Genomic DNA, 23,713 nt, shown 5'->3' with positions numbered 1-23,713 from the left:
GACCTGCAGCCTTGGTTGCCATTGGGCCTTTGTAGGAAAGAGATGTGCAGACATAGCAGGGTGTCCTGCCTTGTGGATCCAGCATAAGAGTTCATCCCAGGTGCTGTCTGCTCAGGTGTTAGTGGATTTCAGTGATGGTGTCTTAGTACTTTATTGAGGATAAATACACACATGCAGACATTTTTCAGATATAAGATTTTTCGAGGTGCTGACAAGTGACCCCTCCCTATGATTTAGAGGGTAGTTTACCCTCTAGGCAGAAGGTAGGCCTATCTTACATGATAGTTGTCATCTGTTGCCATATTTTTTAATCTATTTTTTACATTTTTAAATTTTTTATGCAATCTCTGTGCCTACCCTGGGACGCCTACTCATGACCCTGAGATCCGTAGTCACATGCTCTACTGACACGAGCCAGCCAGGCGCCGCGGCTCCTCCCCTCCTCCCCCATGTAGTCAAATTTGAAATGAAATTTGTACAAGTTGTTTACTGCTTAAATTTCAGAAGAACATTATTATAGAAACTTTTTTGGCTTTTCTTTTACTCTAACCTGATAAAATGCAATGATTGTTTCACAAAATATATGGCCTATGGATTAGGAAATATCAATGACTTTGCGAACACACAGAGTTGATGGCACCTAGAGGGTTTTTTTGTTTTTTTGTTTTTTTTCCTGTTTTTATCTAAGACTCTAAGACAGTGGCCTTTAACCTGTTTGAATCTTGGACTCCTTAGCAAATCTGAAACAAGCTTTGGTCCAAGAACTCCAATATTCATACCTCCTAATGTTGCACAGAATTTCAGAGAATTCACAGCCACTTATGAACCCCTGCTCTAAGTTAAGAGTGAAAACCTAGCCACAGCCATCTGGTAAGGTACTTATCAAGGTCTCACATCTGTCATCTTCAACCAAGTTAGTCCTGCCCCGGGAGCACCTGTTTTGCTGATTAGACATACACTGAGTCCCAAATCATCTGCCACACTCACTCAGATACGATACCTACCAGATTTTTCAATGCATATGTGTAATAAGAAACAGCTACCTCGAGGTTCTGAGAAACATCATCTTTACCTTGCTGATGTTTCTGGATAGTTTTGTTAATGTTGGAAACTTGCTACCAATGTCCTCCAAAGAACTGATACTAAGAGAAGCACCCTCTCACTTACCCACCCTGCTCCATGATTGACTGTTTCATATTTTGTGAGTATAAGAAGTAAACAGAAACTTGATAGAGGCCCTTTTAAAACTGGCTTTTAACATATTTATAGAAAAACAATCCCGAGTTATGGGAATATAAGACACAGGGAAATGTTTGGAGCAGAAACTTCTTATCTATAAGGAATGGTGATGAATGGAGTCAAAAAAATCTTAGAGTACCAACGTTGGAAGATTAAAAATGGAAATTCAGTTTCCTATCAGAAATGGGTCTTGCATTGTGTCACTGGGCACAATGGAAATAGAAGCCAGAAGTCATAGTTTATTTTGAGAATGCCGTAGAACACTTGTCGTTCCCCATTAGCTGATTGTGTTACGCAGCACTGGGGACATCCTAGAACTACTACACTTGTGCTCTGACCTCTACCATCATATACCACCCGCTCTCAGGGCACACAGCCTTTCCTAGCTGTTGCCATATATATATGTTCTTATTCCAATCTGATCCTCACTCATCCCCAAAATAATCAGTATGAACAGAATGAAGCAGATGGCACAAGCCTTCTTTGGCGTACTGGCAGATCTGTATCACTCACTCAGTATTTTTAGAAACAAGGGGATTGAAAATTATGTCCTGAGATGTTTTGGGGGAAGACTTACTATCTTTCCCGGGTGACAGGTGTTAAAATATTACCGTATTTAAGACTCAAATGCAATCTGCATGTCACAGAATAGACTGATTATCATCAGGACCATCCCTTTGTCAATTCTCTGTTAGGATTGTTGGTGGTCTGCCAGATGATAGAAGGTTAATCATGAGTCTGTTAAGGATGTGGCCAGAAAGCGCATCAGGTTTCAACTAAAGATTGGAATCGGCGGCAGCCAGCCAGTGCTGGTCATGTACGTGGTGATGGGGGACGTTGTATTATCCACACCGTTTATTTTTTTAAAAACAGCTGAGCTTTGATCCTCAGCCACAATGAATTTATAGTCTGTTGAGACAGACTGTTTTTATAGGAGTTTGTGATAATATCATGAAAACAGTGTAAATATTTATATTTGAAGGTCCACATTAATGAAATACACAGTTATGGTGAATGGAACCTTAAAACCATTTGTGAATTTGAATTCATCATTAAAAAAGACTTCCTGAAGAAATTAAAGAGTGTTCATTTTCAGATTAATTCAATTCAGCATCTGAGGACCAACTTTGCACTTAGTGTTGGGCTAGGTGTATTTAACACACAGACCTAAAACTCACGAAGTTTTGGGAAAAGACATTCATGAAATAAGTGAAATATGTATAAAAATGCTTGAATTACATTTGTTCTTCAAAAGTTCCATGGGGAGCACAGGAAGGAAATGTGTGTCACGTTTAAATAAAATATGCTGTGTCTAAAAATCCCTGATTATATACCCACCATATTTGAAGGGCCAAGCCAAGGAAAATGTAGGTAATGATGTCCATGACTGTTGGACTTCGGAGTCTAGGGAAGTGGCTGGAAAGCGGATCTGGGAAAATTTTATTTAGTGGTCAAGGGCAGGCACTTTCTTTCTTTCTTTCTTTTTTTTTTTTTGGTCTAAATTGAGTAGATCTTACTTTTCCTTTGTATTCTTGGTGTGTTGATAAGCTATGAGCCAAAGTTCCTATCTGTTGAAAAACAAAGAATACTAATTTTTACCTGTAGTGTCATGGGTCTTTTCTGCATTTGTGAGCACGTGTGTTCCTCCCACTGTGCAAAATGGATGGTGGTTGTGTAGTGGGAGAGAACATGTTTTTCTCTCGTATCCATAACTGAGTGGCTAGGACCCTGTGCCAGTTGTGCAGCTGACAGCTTCTACTTTTAATACCAGTGTTTCATAAACAACCTATATTTGTGTGGTGTGTTTTTAGATTCCCGTGTATTTCAGATCCCTTTTGTTCCAGTTGGTGGTCCCCAACAGCCCACTGTATGTATCAGGTGGTGTCACAAATGAGGAAAGACACTCAAGATGTAGCCAACCAATGGGCAAGCTAGAATTTGAACTGGGGAATCCTTCCCTGGCATTCAGAGAGCAAGAGACTTGGTCTACATAAACCGTCCCATGTTTCAGGGAAACACCGGAGGGTGAATCAGTAGCACAGCTGGGTCTAAAGGCAAGCAGAACCTTGCCCTCCTCTCCCTGTCAAGCAGGAAACTGAGCTCCACTACCTGGTACAGCAGCCCCTAGCCACATGGGGCTATTTTAACATAAAGTTCAGTTTCTCAGCGTCACGTTTTGAGTGTTTAGTAGCCATAAGCTATGTGACATTTCTGTCATCACAGAAAGTCCTCTTGGACATACTGGTCATCTCTCAGAAAACAAGAGTGGGGAGAATGAATTTAGTGAGCAAAGTTGGAAGAAGTGTCTATGCAGGGGATTGATGGAAGGGAGAGAAAATGCCCCCATCAAGCCAGCTCGTCTCCTGACGGACTGGTGCTATTTTGAATTCAGCTATAATGAGAACAAAGAAAAGAGGAATCTTAAACTTCATTCCATGTGTATATTTTCATCTTTTTTGATAGACCTGGAAAGAACACAGCAATTTCAAGTGAATAAGTATTTTCAATGACGATGATAAATTCTATGGCTTTTATAGCTGCGCCAGTATTACGGCCAGACTTGGGCCAGATGAGAAGTAGGACACATCATCAGACCTGGCAGCAAATACTCAGCCACACGGGATAGCGTTCCTAGAAGGAGTTGTTTTGTCTGTGGCCGCAGTTGTTGGGGAGGCCTCAGAGGGCGGCCTTGGGCACGAACGGCAATACCGTGAGAGCACAAGGAGTTGGGGAGACGGGCTCAGTTCGAGTCAGACTTGGTGACAGAGAAACAAGGTAGGTGCATGCTGCCGTTGGAAGGTTTGGTGCCAAGATGCTGGCTGAGAACGCCCACGTGCCCAGCTTTGGATCGGTGCTGAAAGTTCACGTCCAAGTGCGCACTTTGGCTCTGAGGGTTCCAGGCGGGTGGGGCGCCTCAGGGAGGGGTCTCTCCCTGGGGCTGGCTCCTGTGGAACTCTGAGCAGACACTAAAAACATCTGAGCTAGCTGATGAGGAACACAAGAAGTTTGCTGCAGTTTTTGGCCATTAGAAAAGGAATGTCAGTTTCTCTGTGTACATGTGCTCTGAGCTGGTATGTTTAAAGATGCTTCAACTGTTAGTACAATAAAATTGCACCTAGCTAGACTTCACTTTTCCAATCAGAAAGTAACTGTGAAAAGGTAAGTAAAATTAACTTTTAACAATAAGGAGCCACTCTAGAGACTGGGCAGTCAATGAACGCCTGCGGGAAACAGGCACTTGACGACCTGCTGTGATCGGTCCCTTCACCAGGAGGGCTCTGCTTCCTTGGCAAAGCTCAGAAAAGGCTGGGCTGCATACAAAAGCTACTCCAGGGTGTTTAATGTAAACATATAGTACTCTAATTTTTTTTTTTTAACACACGGAAGGTTAGCATTCACTTGCCTAAGAATTACTCTCTAGAAAAGCACAGGATTCTAGGTAGCCAGGCTTTTACTGCCTCGTTCAGGCCTGCCTGCCATGCCGGCCTCATCTTAAGATGGTCTGCAGCTAGAAGCAGAAGGGCCTGGCCTTGGGGGACTTGTCGGGGTTGGAAAGGTGGTGAGACAAGTTGAGATCGAGGCGGCTGCAGGCCCACCTCCTGGAAATGGCCTGGGAACAAGCAGTTGACCCTCCAGGGCAGGGATGGAGAATGAGGGAATGTCCCCATAAAGCAAAGGGGAAGAGATTAGGAGCACAGCTCACTAGAGGATGGATGCTAACTACACCTCAGACCGCAGCCTGAGCCGCCCTTGTTTCCATGGGAATACTGGGTCTCCCCTCTGCAGGCCCCACATCCGTGAGCTAAACTAGCTTTGTTCACATTTTGTTGGCATCCTAGAGCTGAGACCTTCAGCCTGGTAACCTTGCAAACAAATTAACTTGGATGTATACAAATTATTTCATCTCATCCATGGAAGTTTAAACAGGTGTGATAAGCAGTGTATGTTATGCTAACAACGAGGGAAGAAGAATAGCCCATGGTTTGAATAAGCAGAGATGATTTTTGTCTGTACCAGTGAAACACTGGAACGCACAGGGGAGTGTTTTTAGTTTTTTTTCTTTGAATTGGTCGACCTAGTCTCCCACTGACCTGAAGTCAGGATCTGAAGTAGCTAATACCGTCTGTATGGAAACAGCAGTCTCTGCTGAAGGGGATACAAGCTTCGTGTGCTCTCCCAAGATGTCCCAACACTATGCTGGCCTCCCCGCTGCTCAGGACTTTCTTGCAGAAGGACCTGTGGAAGCACACAGGGAGGAGGGAGACCCGGGGGCCACACTGGAGCCTCCGGAAGGAACCTGGTGGTTCTGGGTCACTGGTGCTGAGCTGGCAGGGGAGGAGGGGCACTGGTTTCCAAAGGCTAATGCAAGAAAACTGTTCCTCTGTTCCTCTTCTCTCTGCAGACGGCCTGGTGATCTGGAGCACGTGCCCGCCTAGTGATGCAGATTACCTTTCTGCTCTTGGACCCTCACCTGCGCCTCCGACATTCTCCTCCCAGCCCGAGACTGCATATATAAGTTGGGATGTGGGAAAGCAGGAAGCAAAGCTCATGGTAACTGAGAGGCCCATATCTGGGTAGAACCAGGCCCAGGACCACGACGCGGCCTCTCCCCTGGTCTGGAGTTTTGGCTGTCGTGGCTCCGCTCATGTGCTCAGCACCATCCTTCCATTTGTGCTTAAATGGCACAGCATTTGGTCAGCGCATCTGAAAAGGAAGGTGTGAGAAGTAAAGCCCATGGCCACCTATCCCTGCCAATTATGTGGCAAGACGTTCCTCACCCTGGAGAAGTTCACTATCCACAATTATTCCCACTCCAGGGAGCGACCTTACAAGTGCTTGCAGCCAGACTGTGGCAAAGCCTTCATTTCCAGATATAAATTAATGAGGTGAGAGGCTCTAGAAAAGGTATGCACTTTTACACATACCTTGAAATGGCTTAGGTAGCCCTCTGAGCAGACACTGCGAGGGAAAGTGGATGCAGGTTGTGGATGCACATTAGCCCTTAATGCCACTGCTTACTGTGGTTTTCTGTGACAGTTTTGCATGTAGCATCAGTTCATTATTTCAACCAGTATTTCCTGTGGTCCTGTGATATGCCAGGCATAAAAACAGGACAGAAAGACCCATGCTGGACAGTGAGTCATGCAAACACAATGAAAATTCGATGCAAGTTCTTTGACAAAGCTACACAGGTGTAGGGAGCTGTTCCCCAGGACTTGATGCATGCTCGCAAGGCTTCCCAGACAGGTAGTCTTAGGCTGTGACCTAAGGAGTGACGAGAAGGTGGATGGAGAAGAGGTTCTAGGGAAGCCCGAAGCCTTGACCTTAAAGCACACAAGTACAGAGGGTAGTGGTGGAGGAGGTACGGGTGAGGCTCAATTGGAGGCAAAAAAGGAAGTCTGTCCAAATAGGCTTATCTGCTGTCCTAAAGGGTTTATTTATTCTATTGAGTCTAAGTAGTGCAAAACAGGATTTACACTGGGATGTTAGAAAGAAGATTCATAGTAATTTGGAGAAGAGAGAGGAGGCATACAGTAGAGGGATATGAAGTAGGATAACATTCCAGGGCCTGACAGTGAGGCTGGAGAGGAGGGAACGTCTCGCAAGCATCAGCTTCCGGAGCCTCTTCTCAATTTAGGAGCAATCTGTCTGGCCGAACAAGTAGAATTGTTGGGTAACCAGGTGTTGAGGATATGCATTTAACTGGATTTTCAAAGGCATCCATGATACACAGAAGGATAAAAACCACTGTTGTAGCACTGTTGTGCAGTCCTTAGTACATTTAGTCTGATTTCTTAAACGACAGTTAGGTGCTCACTTCCATGAGGGAAATGAATTTATGAGCTATAGTTTCTGCCTCCAAAGGTTTTTATATCCTAGAAAAGATAAAACCTATGGAGCATCCCTCATTTGCACACTAGTCCTGAGCAGCATCATTGAGCATGAATGTTGTGTGGTGTGTGTGAGATCCGCACGCAGAATCCCCACTACTGTGTGCTGCTTTGGACACCTGGTGAAGGGAAATCTGTCATTTGCCTTTCATCTTCATGATGGGAACTTCAGAGCTACAACTTTCAGACTACCACAGGTGAGAGTCCAAATGTGGCCAGAGAGGATTTCCCTCTGAGTGGTATTAACATGGACCACATTATTATTAAATCTTGGAGTGCCCTTGGAGGAAGGTACCTGAAAGTTTTGAAAAGATCTGAGTTATGCTCCTGGCCCTTTAGATGGGGCCTGTCATAGGTAATTGTAATATGTCACTGTCATAGATAATTGTAATATCTAGTTTTTTAAATGAGCCTATAAATACATAGGTATTTTAAAATTCAAATGGGTTCCGTACATAGGCCGATGTTTAGTTTCCACAAATATGTAAGTATGAGTGCCTACTGTGTGCACAGATTTTGCTGCAAAGCCTTCCTGTTTTGCAACAAGCTGCTTCTGTGGATGTAGGAATTCTGAACCACGTGCTGAAAGCCATGTTTGCTGTGGTCAGCCCGTGGCGAGGATGTGGCAGCAGCGAATAAGGATTGAGACAGGGACAGAGGTAGATATTTGGAGAAGACAGTGGAACTGGCAGATGATTGGAGTGACAGGAATTAGGTGGGATTACCCCTTAGAGAGCACTGAAAACGTCTTAAGCCATTTGTTTCAGAGGTGGTAGCTCTGAGGAAGGGAAACAACTTGCCCAGGGAAGGGTGTGAAGTGAGGTGGGAACGGGAAGCAGCGCACTTTGGGCAAGAACCTCCCGCCCAGGCGCAGCGGCCAGCCTGGTGAGCCTCGGCCTGAAACCGCAGGTCTGAAACGGAATAGAGGAGAGGAGAGGTGGTGGGGTTGCTTTCGGCTTTGGGTTTGTAGCTTTTACAATGGGCAGCATTTCCTCCCAATTCCCCTCAGTTGCAACATAAGCTCCATTTTATAAGCAGAGGTGGGAGAAAAAAACTTGCTTAACTAGAGAAGAGAACTGGGTCCCAGTACAGCAAATGGGGAAAGCAGGTGGAAACAGCAAAAAGGCAAGAAAGCAAGCTGATTTGGCAAGGCTGGTGGGAAGTCCTACTGCCAGCAGGGACCCCTGAGGAATTCTGAGATCGCGGGCACAGCCCAGGCACCACCCTTGGTGCTGCCTAAAGCACAGACTGAAACTGGTGGTTTCATGGGTTGTGAAGCAAGAAGAGAAGTTGAGGGAAGGAAACCAGTTATTGAAGTAATTTCAGCTATAAGCTGATCGTGTTCTAGATTGAGATTGTTGCATGAGTCAAGGATCAGTTGAAAGAAGAAAGAATTGGATGCCAGTCAAAGGAGAGAGCCAAAAATGCAGAGGAATGGCGGCTGGTATTATTGCCCACGTAGAATTTGGTCAATCTGTGCCTTTCTCACAGGTAGTCAGGAGTAGGATGGTCCAGAGTTGTTACCTTGGCATTGCTCTATTTATCCAAGGGCAATAAATGCAATCTAGTCAGATCAAAGTCCTCCACAAAGAAAAAAAGAGAGAGGCATGAATAGAGGAGCCAGGGCAGAGCTCTTGGGGGCCTATTCACTAGTACTGGACCAAATAAAAAGTCGTTTAAATGCCAAGCTTGTAGATGGTTCCCCCCTCACATCTTTTCCTGATGATGTATCTGTGGCTATCTTGTATGAGAATGGGGTTGTTTGCCCTCTAACTAGGCTTGGCAAACCCCATCTGCACTGTATTTCAGTATGCATGGGACTTGGAGCCACAGCATCCTTTCCCATCTCTCTGATGCCCAGAACACTGGTTCCTGTCCCTCCACATTGTTTGTGCCATGATATCTATCCCTGTGTTTGTTGAGCTCTGATGTCATGGAGGGAAAGGATAGGCACTTCTTTTCTTTTTATGCCCTGCAAAGAGTCAGCTAAGGCAGAGATACAAGGTGTTGGCTTGCTTTTTTAATTTTTTTTTTTTAATTTTGAGAGTGACAGAGCACAAGCAGGCAGAGGGAGAAGGAGAGGCAGACTCCCTGATAAGCAAGGAGCCTGATGCAGGGCTCAATCCCATGACCTGAGCCAAAGGCAGATATTTAACTGCGCCACTGAGGTGCCCCGGTTTTGCTTTATTTTTAGGGAAATGACAGTTTGGCTTAACTCATTATATTTTTGAACTGGCTCCTGTAGATCCCTTACCCATTCTACCTCTAGCAAAGGAAAAGGAATGGACAAGCTATGGTAGAAGGTAGGGTGAAAGGTATAATTAGTACACTTTTGACTTAAATCTTTTCCTTACAGAAATGAGTTGTTAGGAATTCTTTTGTATCCAAAGCCACAAGTTCAGTTGCATCTCAGAGGCATGCAGCCCCATCTCCAGTTCTTCAACATCAGCCTACTTCCTGAAGGTCACTGGTAATTTCATTGGCAGTTCAAAAAGACTTTCTCTATAACAGTTGAAAGTTTTTCTTTGAGCTTCCAGGACAAGCCATAGTCATCCTAGTTGATATGAAATTTCAGAATACCTGTTTTATATCTGTAAAGCACAAACCCGTTCTGGAAAACCATCACAGTTCCATTTTCTTTTGTAGTTCCACTGGTTTCCTAAAATCTAAATGCTTTTGGTTTTTAAAGACTCAGTGATAGGAGGAAATCCCAAGTTCAATTACAACTTTAGTCATCCTTAAAACTTTAAAAATGTCCATTTTAATAAATAAGTGTATCATAAAATGCCAAGTCCTGTAAGTTTTCCTTCCAAAACAGTGTCCATAATTACAACTTGTGGCTTGCAGGTACAACATAGGTTGCTTCACACCCATTTTGACAGTTCACTCTTTTAGGTATTCTGTGTTTAGAGCCTCTGGAGCCAGGGGCTCCACACCTCTGAGATGAGAGCGGATAGAAAAGTACTAACTAGAAAACCCGAGACTGAAGCGTAAGGATCTCCTGTATCTCACGCTCCAAGCACAGGTCGTGGGTGGTACTCTGAGTCCAAGTGAACACTCTCTGAGAATACGGATTAAAATTTTCAGTGTTATTTCTGTGGCCTGAACTTTTTGTCTCAATTGGTAAAGACCAAGAGGAGTTATACTTATAGGAACAGAAACCTAAAATCTGGGAAGGGGGCATGAGGGGGGCATGGGGTTCTATATAGAAGGTAAATTGGGTCACTTTTGAAAATGCAGTAATTTCCAAAGAGCCTTCTTGGAAAATTACCTATTTTTCAATGTGTTTAGAAATCTTTGTATAGATGAGGAAGATAGGTTCTCAAAGAATATTTTTTTTACAGGTTTGAAAACTATTAGACCTCTAATGCCTTTTTTTTTTTTTTTTTTAAGAATATAAAGTTGTATGTCTGTAGAATCTGGAAAACACAGAAAAGCTCTCTTTTAGATGAAAATCTCTTATGCCAGCACCTAGAAAATCCATTAATAATAGCATCCCCACACGCTTGACTATTAAAACAAACTGAGTCTATTAAGAAATTTTTCCTTCTGCTCCTAGGCACATGGCTACCCATTCGCCCCAGAAATCTCACCAGTGTGCTCACTGTGAGAAGACATTCAACCGGAAGGACCACCTGAAGAACCACCTCCAAACTCATGACCCCAACAAGATGGCCTTTGGGTGTGAGGAGTGTGGGAAGAAGTACAACACCATGCTGGGCTACAAGAGGCACCTGGCCCTCCATGCGGCCAGCAGCGGCGACCTCACCTGTGGGGTCTGTGCCCTGGAGCTAGGGAGCACAGAAGTGCTGCTGGACCACCTCAAAGCCCATGCTGAGGAAAAGCCCCAGAGCGGAACCAAGGAAAAGAAGCACCAGTGCGACCACTGTGAGAGATGCTTCTATACCCGGAAGGACGTGCGGCGCCACCTGGTGGTCCACACCGGCTGCAAGGACTTCCTGTGCCAGTTCTGTGCCCAGAGATTTGGGCGCAAAGACCACCTCACTCGACATACCAAGAAGACACACTCACAGGAGCTGATGAAAGAGAGTCTGCAGTCTGGAGACCTTCTGAGCACCTTCCACTCCATCTCTCCCCAGTTTCAATTGAAGGCTGCCCCGCTGTCTCCTTTCCCTATAGGAGCTCCTGCACAGAACGGGCTTGCAAGTAGCTTGCCAGCTGAGGTACACAGCCACCCCCACAACCCCGCGGATCAAACCGCCCAGCCTGTACAACCGCTGCCAGAGCCCCTGGTCCCCCTCCACCCCGTAACAGCTCCTAGCTCTCCTCCCCCACCCCTCCAGAATCACAAGTACAACACCAGTTCTACCTCATACTCCCCACTTGCAAGCCTGCCCCTCAAAACAGATACGAAAGGATTTTGCAATATCAATTTGCTTGAGGACTTGCCTCTGCAAGAGCCTCAGTCACCTCACAAGCTCACCCCAGGTTTTGATCTGGCTAAGGGAAGTGCTGGTAAAGTAAGCCTGCCCAAGGAGCTAACTGCGGATGCTGTGAACCTAACAATACCTGCCTCTTTGGACATCTCCCCCCTGTTGGGCTTCTGGCAGCTGCCCCCGCCTGCTACCCAAAATGCCTTTGGGAATAGCTCTCTCACCCTGGGGCCTGGGGAGTCTCTGCCCCACAGGTTAGGCTGTCTGGGGCAGCAGCAACAAGATCCCTCACTAGCCATGAGCACCATGAGCCTGGGGCAGCTCCCCCTTCCTCCCATCCCCCACGTTTTCCCAGCTGGCACCGGCTCCGCCATCCTGCCTCATTTCCATCATGCATTCAGATGACTGGTTTTCAAAGCATACTTTTCTTATTCTGGAAGGTGTTTTAAGAAGCATTTTAAACATCAGTTATAATAATACAAGGAAAGATTTGGAAAGCAGGACTGGGAATATGGCTTATTCAGTGATGACTGGCTTGAGATGAGAAGAGTTCTCGAACTGCATGTATTGTGCCAATCTGTCCTGAGTGTTCATGCTTTGTACCAAATTTAATCAAGTATTCTTTAATGGAACTGCAAATATTGTCATAACCGACATCCAAACGAGGGCTGCTATATATACGTGTTTGTCAAATCGAATTTAATCGTAAGCCATGATCATAATAATGTTAACTAATTTTATGTGGCACTGCCTAGTAAGGGAACTATGGAAAGGTTTGGATTTCTCCAAAATGGGAGAATTTTTAAAATAAGAAAATAACCTTTATACTGCATATTATAACGAGGCTGTGTATTTCTTTTCAGGGATTTTTCTACCTTCAGGGTTGGATGTAGTTTAGTTACTATTGCCATAGCCAACCTGTAGTTTTACAGAAACAATTTCTTGTGGAATAATAGTCTCCATTTTAAAAAAGCATTTTAAATGTAGTTTGAATATTTTCCACAAGATGCTACAATGTGAGTTATCACTTCATTTATCTTAAAGACTAAACTGGTTGTCAGTTACATCTGACAGGAAAAAAATATGTATCACTGTGTAACCAGGTTAAGTGGTAAAATAATCCAGGCGTCAGTCAAAAAAAGCATTTTGCTGACTTTAATATTGATTATATTTTTTAACAGGAATTTAAGAAACTATTACTGGAATTTTAAAATATATATATATATATATATTAAACAAGAATTTTCTTTGCTCTGTCTGGCTTAAAATACTACTCTGCTTAAGTATTATTTTTAATCACCAATAAATGCATTTTTAAATTCATCATTTAAGTCAATATTAGTTTTCTTCAAAAAGGTTAACATTTGCAATGTAATCTATGTCTTGAATTTGGTATCTAATGAGTTTTAAAAATATAAAACCTAACCTTTTTTAAAGCTCCTTTGTCTTTTGTGTTTAGAGGCTTTCTATATGAAGATATATCTTACATATAATAAACTCTACAAATCCTGCATACTGACTTGACTGATTTTTATATACAACTATACCCGCGGAACTGTGCATATGGAGATTAAACCACTTCCAGCTCCCTACCCAGCTCCCTCATGCCCCCTCCTGGTTGTTACTTCTCCCACAGAAACGACTCTTCTGACTTCTGCAGCATGTATTAGTTTTGAGCAAATTAGGATCTAAGGTGGAAGCTCATATGCTTAAATTCCTAACACTATTTATTTCTAAAAATTACTGATACAACATTTGGATCTTTCCATAATATTATGTAATTTATTTCTGATGTTTAATGTCAGAGTACTGGCTACTGGAGTTTTTAGTCTACCCTGGGCTACCACGTTCCAGTTTTAGAACTGTCCTTACCATTAATTTTTAGTACAAATTAGAAATTTGCCTATTCCTTATTGGGATTTCTTCCGAACATTATTTGTTAAGAACTCCTTGAATCTGTCACGCCTGGTTTCCCCCCCAACCCCCACCTCTAATGAGGGTGGGAGGGGGTGGAAGGAGGGAAGCCTTGAGTACCCGTGCCCATCAAAGAAGCCTGTTGGCCAATGTGAGAAACCCTGGCCCACAGGCCTTACCAGTGATGCCGAGGACCATGACAAGCAGCAGACAAGTGGCCTGGGGCTTGGTTTTAGTATGTGGAACTGATGTGGTTGAGCCTTAATGTACAGTTTAGGCTGGGGGTAGGAAAGGAGACAAAAGGATAAAGGTTACCTCTTCAAAGAAATCCACTGGGATAACTACCTCCATTCCTATACCCACTCTTACCTCTCTGAGAGAAGGTGATCTGCCAGAGCATAAGGAGTGAGTGAGTACTGGCTCACCTTAGCAAAATCTCCCTTCTATGAATCTCCCATTCATAGAAGCTTCTATAAATACTTTTATGTGGTTTAGTAGTCTTCAGTCTGTTCTAAGACATGTATTTCCCTGAGCATTAAACAGCATTAGGTCCCCAAAATACAGATCCTAAGAGTTTCAGGTGGTTGTGGTTGCTGCACTGCATGTGGGAATAGGTTGGGATTCTCCTACTTAAATTTAGACAGGAAAAATGGCTTAATTCCTAACCGAAATTCCCTGGGGTTAAGGAAAACAATACAAGTTCTTACATGAAAAAGCATAAGTATAAAGGACTCTACAAAAAGAATTTCTTTACCCTGAGGACAGCAAGAAGAAACAGTTGAGACACCACCTCCCAACAGAGCCATATAAACCAGTGGTGGAATGACCAGCTGGCTTCTGATTCAGCCATGATAAATAAATAGCCCGAGTCCACTTAAAAGCATCCTTCCCACAGGAGGGGAGGGTTATCCTAACCATCCCTCCATGTCAGTGTTTCCCCACAAGCCATGTGCACTGCTGTGAGACAATTCTTCATGGTATACAGATGGACACTTAAAATAGGAGCAGTTGCTGATTAAAGTTCATTAGAACCAAATATTTAAAACAGGATTTTAGGTTACATAGACTGAAGCTAGGTAAAACACAATTTTCCTAGCTAAGTAAATAATGCTAGTAAGTAAAACTCCAAAGACTGTTTTAGTAAAAGGTTCTAGCATCAAAGCAACATTTCTTTAAAAACCTATTAAATGTGATTAAAACAACAAAAAAATGCCAACGACTGTCATACAGGTTGATGTGTTGTTTAATATTGTTTTGAAAATTGTAAAGGGAGTAATGAGGAAGAAAAGGTGAATCTGGGTTTTACTTGTTCTCCATGATTTCTCAAGAAGAGTTGTAGGCTTATAAACAGCCATCTGCCTTTCCTTCCCCTTAGGTGGCATTCCTGGGTGCATAGCCATCCAGGCTAAGGTGCTCAAGGGAGACAGTCTGAAAACAAAAGGCATTTACTTTAGAACTTCATTGTTTCCACACTGAGAAAGTTAAATAATATAGGCATGTTTACATTTTTAATTGTTTTAACAAACTATCTACAATATCAAGAAAAGAAGTCTCCACAGCAGCCCTGATATTCACTATCTATCTCCGGGAACTGTCCCTTTTGAGGGAAAAGGGTTTGGACAAAGGGACACAGTGGTAGCTTCCAGGGCAAAATGAGGACTCATTCCCCTTTCCTGTTAAGCCCCATCAGAAGCTGAATATCATTTTCAAACTATATGTTTAACAAAAAGGGTATGTTCTAGGAGCACACATTTTACTAACTCAATTGAAGTCTTACCCAGATTCCTCTTTGGTTTGCCTGCTATGGTTTCATTCTCTTAAAGGCTTACTAACTGTATCTTTTACACATTCGATGATCAGGAACACCCAGATTAGAGGTTATTTTTTTTTTTTTCTTTTATCTTACCTGGCCTCTAGGAGTTAATCTTTTTTAGAAGATTTAGTAAATCCTTGTCTGAGTTTTGCTCCAGAAGCAGGGTCCACAGCTAATCCTTTGCAGACATAAACAGATTTGTTATTATGTAAAAGCAAACAGCAAGAAAAAAAAGGAATGATTATGAAATCCTCACATTGGATTCAAAAGTCTCTCTTCTTCCTTTTTGTTTTGTTCTATTTTGTTTTGTAGCTATAGACAAGCACTCAGTCTCTATCCTGGGCCAAATAATAAGAAAACAGTGTTGGTCTCAAGCACCTTCTTTCCTCTGCCCCTAGCCCTTCACTTACTCTGGATGGGCCCTTTGGATCACCATCTCAGATGGCCCGCAGTTTAAACAATCTGACTCTCACCACCTCTCCCCTCTGCTATCCTGGCTTTCGAAATGTTCCCTGAGTATATCATGGCTTTACAGTTCTTTGCATGCTCTCATTCCAGGAAGAGTTTGATAAGCCTTATGGAAGCATGAGATGCCTTTCCTCCCAGGGGTTATTTACATAGCGATGGGCTCATTCCACAAACAGGATTCTTTTCCTTTGTGCCCAGCAGCACTATTAAGCATGAGGATGAAGAAGCTTACAGATAGAAGCTTGCCATACCATGGTCTGTTTTGTGCCACATGGTATGGGATAGGAGTCTCAGAGAAATCATTTTTTATAAAATAGAATAATTCCCCTCTGTCCTAGAGCCCTCCATTCTACTCAGTGTTTTATGAAGGGGAAGTCATCAAACCACCCAAGGAAATTATGAATCAAATTATCCAAAGACACAGGAATATAGTTTTCACTGTTCATTTTACCAGGAGATCTGCAAGTTTTAGGTCTTCCAAAAAATCAGCAGCTGACCCTCTGATGCTCATTATATTTGCTACATAATTAAATGAGCTAAGCAGGGGATGCTAGTATAGGTAAGATGCTCAGCTTCATCAAATCCAGTGGTTCCAGAAATAAAAGCAGAGCCCATCCCACTGAAGTGGTACAGTGCAGTTCACTAAATACATGATGCAACACAGCTCTAGAACCCAGAACTATATTCTCATCGGGATTTTGATCTCCGTATATAAGTATGGGAGGAGCTGTTGCTTGGCAGGACCTTCTCAGGAGATCCGTCCCTTGGGTATCTGAACCCTCAAGAAAAGAGCCACTAAAGAGAGATCCGCTGACTAGGTTATAAACTCACTTTCCATCTGGACATTAGAATCTTTGTGAGAATGAAGGAAGATCTACACCTTACTCCAAAACAACTATATATATGTAACTTACATATTACATCATATTACATAGTAAATATATTTGTAGGTTGTAGATGTTATAGGTAATTATTAAGCTATAAATGCATATCATCTTAATGTTTCCATGTCGGACCCAGTTTTTCCAAAGCAGATGAGGATCTGGTTGGCTCTACCCCATTCTATGGAATTACTTGAGCAAGCACCTTAGCCTTTATGTGCTTCCCTTGCCTATAAACTAGAAATCCAAATAGCACGTTTAGCCCTGTTGCCATTGTGAGGATTAAATGAGTTAATATATGTAGTGCTTTGAAGAGTGTCCAATGTAAATCTGGACTATCCGTGATAAAGGGAGTTACTTAGCGCAGCAAAAAAGTAGAAGCAATCTACTTGCTTGACACCAGGAAAAGAGCTAAATAAGTCATCTTGTGATACTGTTTTAAAAACACCACTGCTTCTTTTGCAATAGGGAAATCTTCAGAACGTGTTAGTGAAAAAAATCAGGATGTGTATAGGGCCTATAATCCTAAACTTTGGTAAGAGGGGGGGAAAAAAGAGTATAAAAAGAAAAAAAATGGAAGAGGATATTGGTGTTAACAGTGATCATGTCAAGATGTGGACTTCTGACTTTTATTCCCTTCACATCTTTTCTCCATTTTCCAATATTTTCTACAATAAGCATTCATATCTTACATGAAACTTTTCAGAAATCCTCTTTCTCAAAAGCATTTTTTGCAGACAAACAACATGGCTAGAAACAAGAAGTTCCCAGGCCACCACGATTGCCTAACTCACAGACCCGCGAGCGCCAGAGGATGCATGGGTCTGTTTTGATCACAGATAGTCTGGGCGCCTCACTGAGCCTTTATGGCTCCAGGGCCGGCCTTCCATTCTATAATTTATGTTCACACCCCAGCTCTTTCCTATGCCTTGGCCAAATGGGCCATGTGTTTCCAGAGTATGTCCTCTGCATTTTCATTTTCATAGCTTTATTCACTCCATCTTCAACTTTTCTCCACTGGTCAAAATCTATCTCATCCTAAAAGCTCACCCTAAAAGTCTCAACCTCTGTGAACCTCCTCTCTCTCAGACCGATACCTCCTCCATAAAGCCTCCTGGGCAAAGCTGATCTCTTTCTTTCTTGGTCCCCTTAGAATGTTTATTTCTGATTGTTAAAATATTCAGTATGATTGACGGTTTCTCTCCCTAGACTTCTAAGAATCTATGGGCATAAGAAACAACCATGCATAATAATCACGTGATGAATGAATGAACCCTCTGAACTTCCATGGCAGCTGTCAATCAACCTCACACAACCTCACATGCTTCCCTGCATCAGAGATCTTCCTGCACTTGCTTATCTTCTTATAAAACTCTAGAATGGGTAAGGATTGTGACTTACACACATGTACCTCCTCTAACTGTGAATTTAGGACAAAGGCTGTACATGGAAAGTACTACCTGTTTCTTTTACTCAAGAGAGTTAAGAATAAAGGCCAGAGTTTTAGGGAGTTAACTGCTAGTTAAATGAAAGACAGTAATGGGATTTATGTGGAAGGCAAGTGACACCAAGTGGCCTTAACTACTGATTATCAATCTAGAAATAGCAAAGCCTAGCAACTGCAATTTTTAAAAAAGACTCACATTACAAATAGATTAAGACTGAGCAGAACAGAAACAATGCCAGTAAGATGCAAATCTGGTGTACACATGAGCCTGTTCATATTAGTGAAAGGCAGTGCTTTTCACCAACCCTTAAATATTTTTGAGAATACACCCCCCCAATATACTTCTTACATGTTCAATATGCTTTCTCCCCAGAATGACTCCAAATGAAATATGACTAATTTAAAGGCACACTAACACTGGAAACTTTATGTTTAAACAGAAGGTGAAGGGCACCTGGGTGGCTCAGTCAGTCAGGCCTCCAGCTCTTGAATTCGGCTCAAGTCACGATCTCAGGGTCATGAGTTTGAGTCCTACATTGGACTCCACACTGAGTATGGAGCCTGCTTAAGATTCTCTCTCTCCCCCTCTTCTTCTGCCCCTCCCCACCCTGCTCTCATGCATGCTCTAAAATAAATGAATCTTTAGAAAACAATAAATGGAAGCAGGTGAGGTTACAGGGAAGGCAAGAAATTAAATTTTAAAACCTGAAATAAAACAATCTTAATCTCAATTCAGGTTTAAATCTTAAACCTGAAATAAAACAAAAACTATTTCTTAAACGTAATTAACATAATTCTAATTCACATGCCAGTATTTTTGAGTGGGAAATTACAGAATCAAGATACCTACCCTCTCTCACATATTTCAAGTATTTATTGAACACCTCACATGTGCCCTGAACACTTCTAATAGGTATAGATACAGCAATACAACTAAAAATGGGCAAAGTCTACCCCTCCCAGCCTTCTGGACCCCATCCCATTCCATTCTGGTGATGGGAGAAAAGTATGTATTAGGTATTACAGTGGTGAATGCTATTAAATGAAACTACAGAAGGAATTGTGGAGAGCTTAAGTTTAAATGGAGAGGTTGAGGGGCCTCAATCTGAAGAGGACACTCAACAAAGAACTGAAGGGAGCAAGCAGTGCAGATTAGTGGGGACTGGTTTTCAGCTGAAGAGCAACCAGTGTATATGGGCCCCGAGGCCAGGAATGGCAGACCTCTTATGGTCAAGGAACAACACTGAGGCAGTGATGGTATAGAATGTGCCTTCTACTTAGCAACACCAGTGGTCCCAAATCACCATTACTAGTCAAGAGCAAACACAATACGAGTTTGCTTAAACCTACTGGCTCCTAATCTATTTTCTTATGTATCAGAATGGTGTCTCTATAACATTCTGTCTACTGTCACAAATGGGACACATCACAGGACGTGTCCCATATACTCGGATGTGCCACATACTGGGACACAAGACTTCCGAATTCTAGTTTAGGATCTTTTCACTTAGGAAGGATCACTTGCTGCTACTTTAAAAAAGTTACTTGGTCCAAGGAAGAAATCTCCCTTTAATTTCAGCACTGTACCTGACACTGTCTTCTTCCATTCCCAATCTTTTTGCAAGTTTACTAGACCAGGGAATGAAGGTTCTCGAGTCCATTGCTATACTCAGATTGGACTTTGCACATTGACAGAGTTCTCTAATCACAGTGAATTAAGAAATATTACCCCTAGAGGCGCCTGGGTGACACAATCAGTTAAGCATCCAACCCTTGATTTTGACTCAGGTCATGATCTCAGGGTCATGGGATCAAGCCCCATGTCAGACACCACACTCACCATGGAGTCTACTTGAGATTCTCTTCCTCCCTCTGCCCCTCCACCCGATATTTTTTCTCTCTCAAATAAATAAATAAATCCTTTTTAAAAAAATTCCCTCCTTGGGGCATCTGGGTGGCTCAGTGGGTAAATAGTTCAACAAATTATGCTATAGCCATACCAGGAACAAAATACTGATATGTACATGGATAAATATTAAAAACATTAACTGAGGGGCACCTGGGTGGCTCAGTGGGTTAAAGCCTCTGCCTTCAGCTCAGATCATGATCCCAGGGGCCTGGGATCGAGCCCTGCATTGGGCTTTCTGCTCAGCGGGGAGCCTGCTTCCCCCCACCTCTCTCTCTGCTTCCCTCTCTGCCTACTTGCCATCTCTGTCAAATGAATAAATAAAATCTTTAAAAATAAATGTAAATAAATAAATAGAAAATTCCCTATTGGCAAGTAAGCTTTAACCTCAAACTTAAATAAAGGAGGGTTTTTCACTGGAAGGGAAGCATTATAATATAATCTTTGAAAAGATAAGAAAAGAAACCATAATATAAAGAATTTGTCTTGGGCACCTGGGTGGCTCAGTTGATTAAGCAACTGCCTTTGGCTCAGATCATGATTCTGAAGTCCCAGGATCAAGCCCTGCACGAAGTCCCACAGCAGGCTCCCTGCTCAGCAGGGAGCTGGCTTCTCCCTCTGACCCTCCCTCTTCTCATGTTCTTTCTTTCATTCTCTCTCTCTCAAATAAATAAAATCTTAAAAAAAAAATTTGTCTCTTGTGAAGGACACTAATCTTTATACTTTAGAAATATAGCTTAGTGAAAGTTTTACCAAATAAACTCATATATGATTTGAATTATTTTTTTCTAAGTGAAAACTAAAACCCCACTGTTAAGTTTTCATAGATCAGGGAAAAACTAATGATTTGGGTTTACAGGGCTATGGGGAATCTTATTAAGATGCTCCATTCCATTTTTACCCTATGACAACTCACGAGGAATTTAAAAACTAATAATAAAGGTTTCTGGTGACTTTATGGACTTTTAAGACTAGCAGTTCCTACTTTGGTTCTGATAACACCTTCAAAATAAGACACCTGACCAGAAGCATCAATACGGTCATGAGTTAATTCACATTGCCTTCACAGTGCCATGGTGATCACAAAGAATGCCACACTGATTACGGCAGCTCAGTGAAGAGAGGTAGCAATATAGATACCTCATTCAACCCTGTTGTTTACCAGTCCCGTGCCTGGAACAAATAACATCCTCTCTAAGCTTGTTTCCCTTTCCACAGATTAAAACATTTGGAAGCTTACTAGGAGGATAAAATGAAATGGGTCTAGCACACGGTAAGTACCATAATGGTGGTTAGGCCTTCCTGCTACTTGAAAGAAATTATTTAGTTCAGTAAGGAAACTTTCCCTTTCCTTTTTCTTCCCCAGCTTTATCAAGATGTAAGTGAATAGAACATCGTGTAAGTTTAAGGGGTACAATGTGATCATTTGATACACATATATATGTTAACAAATCTATTACCTCAAATAGTTACCTCTGGGGTGTGTGTTTGTGTGCATGTGTTTGTGCGTGCGTGCGTATGTGTACAGTGAGAACATTGAAGATCTACTCTCTTAGCAACTTTCAAGTATACAATACAATACTGCTATCTATTGTTACAACGTGTACAGGTCCCCAGCACTTGCACTTGGGAATCTGTACCCTTACACCATTGTTTCCCCCTCTCCACCCTTACCCATGGGAACCACCATTTTATTTCCTGTTTTTATGAGTTCAATTTTTCTTAGATTCTATATGTAAATGTGATCACACAGTATTTCTCTTTCTCTGTCTGAACTATTTCACTCAGCATAATGACTCCAATGCCCACCCACTGTTGTCACAGAAGGTAGAACTTCCTTCTTTTTATGGCTGTGTAATATTCCATTGTGTATACATACAACATCTTTAACCTTTCAACCAACAACAGACACTCAGGTTGTTTCCATATCTTGGCTATTTGTTTTCTTCTTATTTTCCACACAATACCTGACATGCTGTTATCTCCCATTTTTTAAAAAAGATTTTATTAATTTTTTTGACAGAGAGAGATCACAAGTAGGCAGAGAGGCAGGCAGAGAGGCAAGTGGGGGAGCGAGGGGAGGAAGCATGCTCCCCACTGAGCAGAGATCCCGATGCGGGACTCCATCCCAGGACCCTATGATCATGACCCAAGCCGAAGGCAGAGGCTTAACCTGCTGAGCCACCCAGGAGCCCCTGTTATATCCCATTCTTAACCTCTTTTCGATTTTACTAGACCAGAGCATGATGGTTTAGACCATGTTGCTGTATGTTGACAGAGTTATCGAATCCTGAAAAATGAGGAAAGTTCCTTCTTGGCAAATAAGCTTTAACCTCAAATAAACCCACATATCTGTTGTTTTTTTTTTTTAAGTTTTATTTATTTATATGACAGAGATCTCAAGTAGGCAGAGAGGCAGGCAGAAAGAGAGAGGGAAGCAGGCTCCCTGCTGAGCAGAGAGCCTGATGCAGAGCTTGATCCCAGCACCCTGGGATCATGACCTGAGCCAAAGGCAGAGGCTTAACCCACTGAGCCACCCAGGCACCCCCTCACCCCCCGCACATATCTTTATTTCCAAAAGCAACATTTGATGTCAAACCTTTGCCAACTGCCAATGAATTCCAAAGCTGACAGTGGTTCCCTTCTGGTCCCTCATTTGATAGCTGGCATGCTTACTCCAACTCACCTGGTCTAGGTGGGGCCACATTTGGGGCCCCCAGGGCTCTGTTCTGCAGCAGGGCTCCCACAGCACTGGTTACAGTTGGCTCTTTTTTTGGATTCATCTGAGCCTTAGCCTACAGAAAGAGCAAGTCAGAGGGGGGACAACTTTGTAATCTCAGGTAGCTCACAGGAGGTAAGGCTGTTTCCACTTAGCCAGCAGCAGGCTGGAGTCATCACCAGGACCCGCTGCACCCAGGGGAAGGGGACAGGCACACCCTGAAAACCCTAGTTTGCCTGCATCTTGCTGTTCTCAGAGCCATGTCTGAGTTTTTGGCTCTTTCATTCCACAATCAACCCCTTAGGGGAGTGGTGATATGTTAATCCTGTAAAATTAGTTGTATGGAGACATAAGAAATCACTTAATGTCAATAAGGATAGTTATGGAACATTTTAGTTTTTCATTTTACTTGAAGATGATTTTGTTTTTAAATACATGAACAGAGAAGAAAAACAGACATTGGCAGACAGCAAATGTTTTAAATATGGAATTCCATCATCCCCACACCACACGCCTGCCTGCCGAGCAGCGGTAGCACAACAGCTACATTAATACAGAATAAGGACCAAAAGGTCCTTTGAGAGCTTCTTACCTAGCTACTGGTCCCAACATTTCCATGGCAACTACTGCATAAAGATGACCTGTTACTCCAAGTGAGAATTCTCACTTGGGCAAGGATAGCTGTGAGGTTACAGCAGGCAAGCTCATCCCTATCCAAAGACAGCTATTTTCAGAGGCCCATATTGGTCTCTTTTGGTTAAGGGTATAACACGTTTTTAAGGTTGATTATGTTTAAAATAGAAACACTTTTCAGCTGTGCTGTTAACAGCCCTTCACAAGTAAAACAACCCCTCCCTTTTTGTTCCACTCTGAATAAGCCTCACTATTAGCCAGGGCCCGAGCGGTGAAGCTGGCATTAAGAGAAACAAGGACTGCTGTTCAGATACGGTCTACAGTGAGTTTCCGCAGAAAGCAACTAATTTTTCTTCTGTGTTCCCAATCACCAGTTAGTTCTGGAAAACAAGGAGAGGAACAGGGCCA

General features: G+C 42.6%; 2 protein-coding genes across 6 annotated transcripts in view; one reads left to right on the top strand and one right to left on the bottom strand.

The window, feature by feature from the left end:
• Positions 1 to 12,741, top strand: part of PLAGL1 (PLAG1 like zinc finger 1) — a 109,416-nt gene extending 96,675 nt beyond the window's left edge. For 4 of the 5 annotated variants that reach the window (XM_059400872.1, XM_059400873.1, XM_059400871.1 and 1 more), the window contains 2 exons: positions 5,642 to 6,125; positions 10,690 to 12,741. In XM_059400872.1, the coding sequence (XP_059256855.1) occupies positions 5,974 to 6,125; positions 10,690 to 11,929 (1,392 nt within the window). In that variant the 5' untranslated portion in view covers positions 5,642 to 5,973 and the 3' untranslated portion in view covers positions 11,930 to 12,741. The remainder of the gene's footprint in view (positions 1 to 5,641; positions 6,126 to 10,689) is intronic. The other variant, XM_059400875.1, reaches the window with a different exon arrangement.
• A 1,941-nt stretch (positions 12,742 to 14,682) lies between these two features.
• Positions 14,683 to 23,713, bottom strand: part of ZC2HC1B (zinc finger C2HC-type containing 1B) — a 32,507-nt gene continuing 23,476 nt past the window's right edge. The window contains exons 5-7 of the mRNA XM_059401576.1: positions 22,640 to 22,748; positions 15,345 to 15,429; positions 14,683 to 14,866 (exon numbers count right to left, since the gene is read on the bottom strand). Coding sequence (XP_059257559.1) covers positions 15,359 to 15,429; positions 22,640 to 22,748 — 180 coding nt within the window. The 3' untranslated portion in view covers positions 14,683 to 14,866; positions 15,345 to 15,358. The remainder of the gene's footprint in view (positions 14,867 to 15,344; positions 15,430 to 22,639; positions 22,749 to 23,713) is intronic.

Source organism: Mustela nigripes, chromosome 5 (genome assembly GCF_022355385.1).
Source record: "Mustela nigripes isolate SB6536 chromosome 5, MUSNIG.SB6536, whole genome shotgun sequence".
Classification (NCBI taxonomy): Eukaryota; Metazoa; Chordata; class Mammalia; order Carnivora; family Mustelidae; genus Mustela; species Mustela nigripes.
The sequence above is the reverse complement of the archived record's forward strand: the minus strand, read 5'-3'. Positions and strand labels throughout refer to the sequence as shown.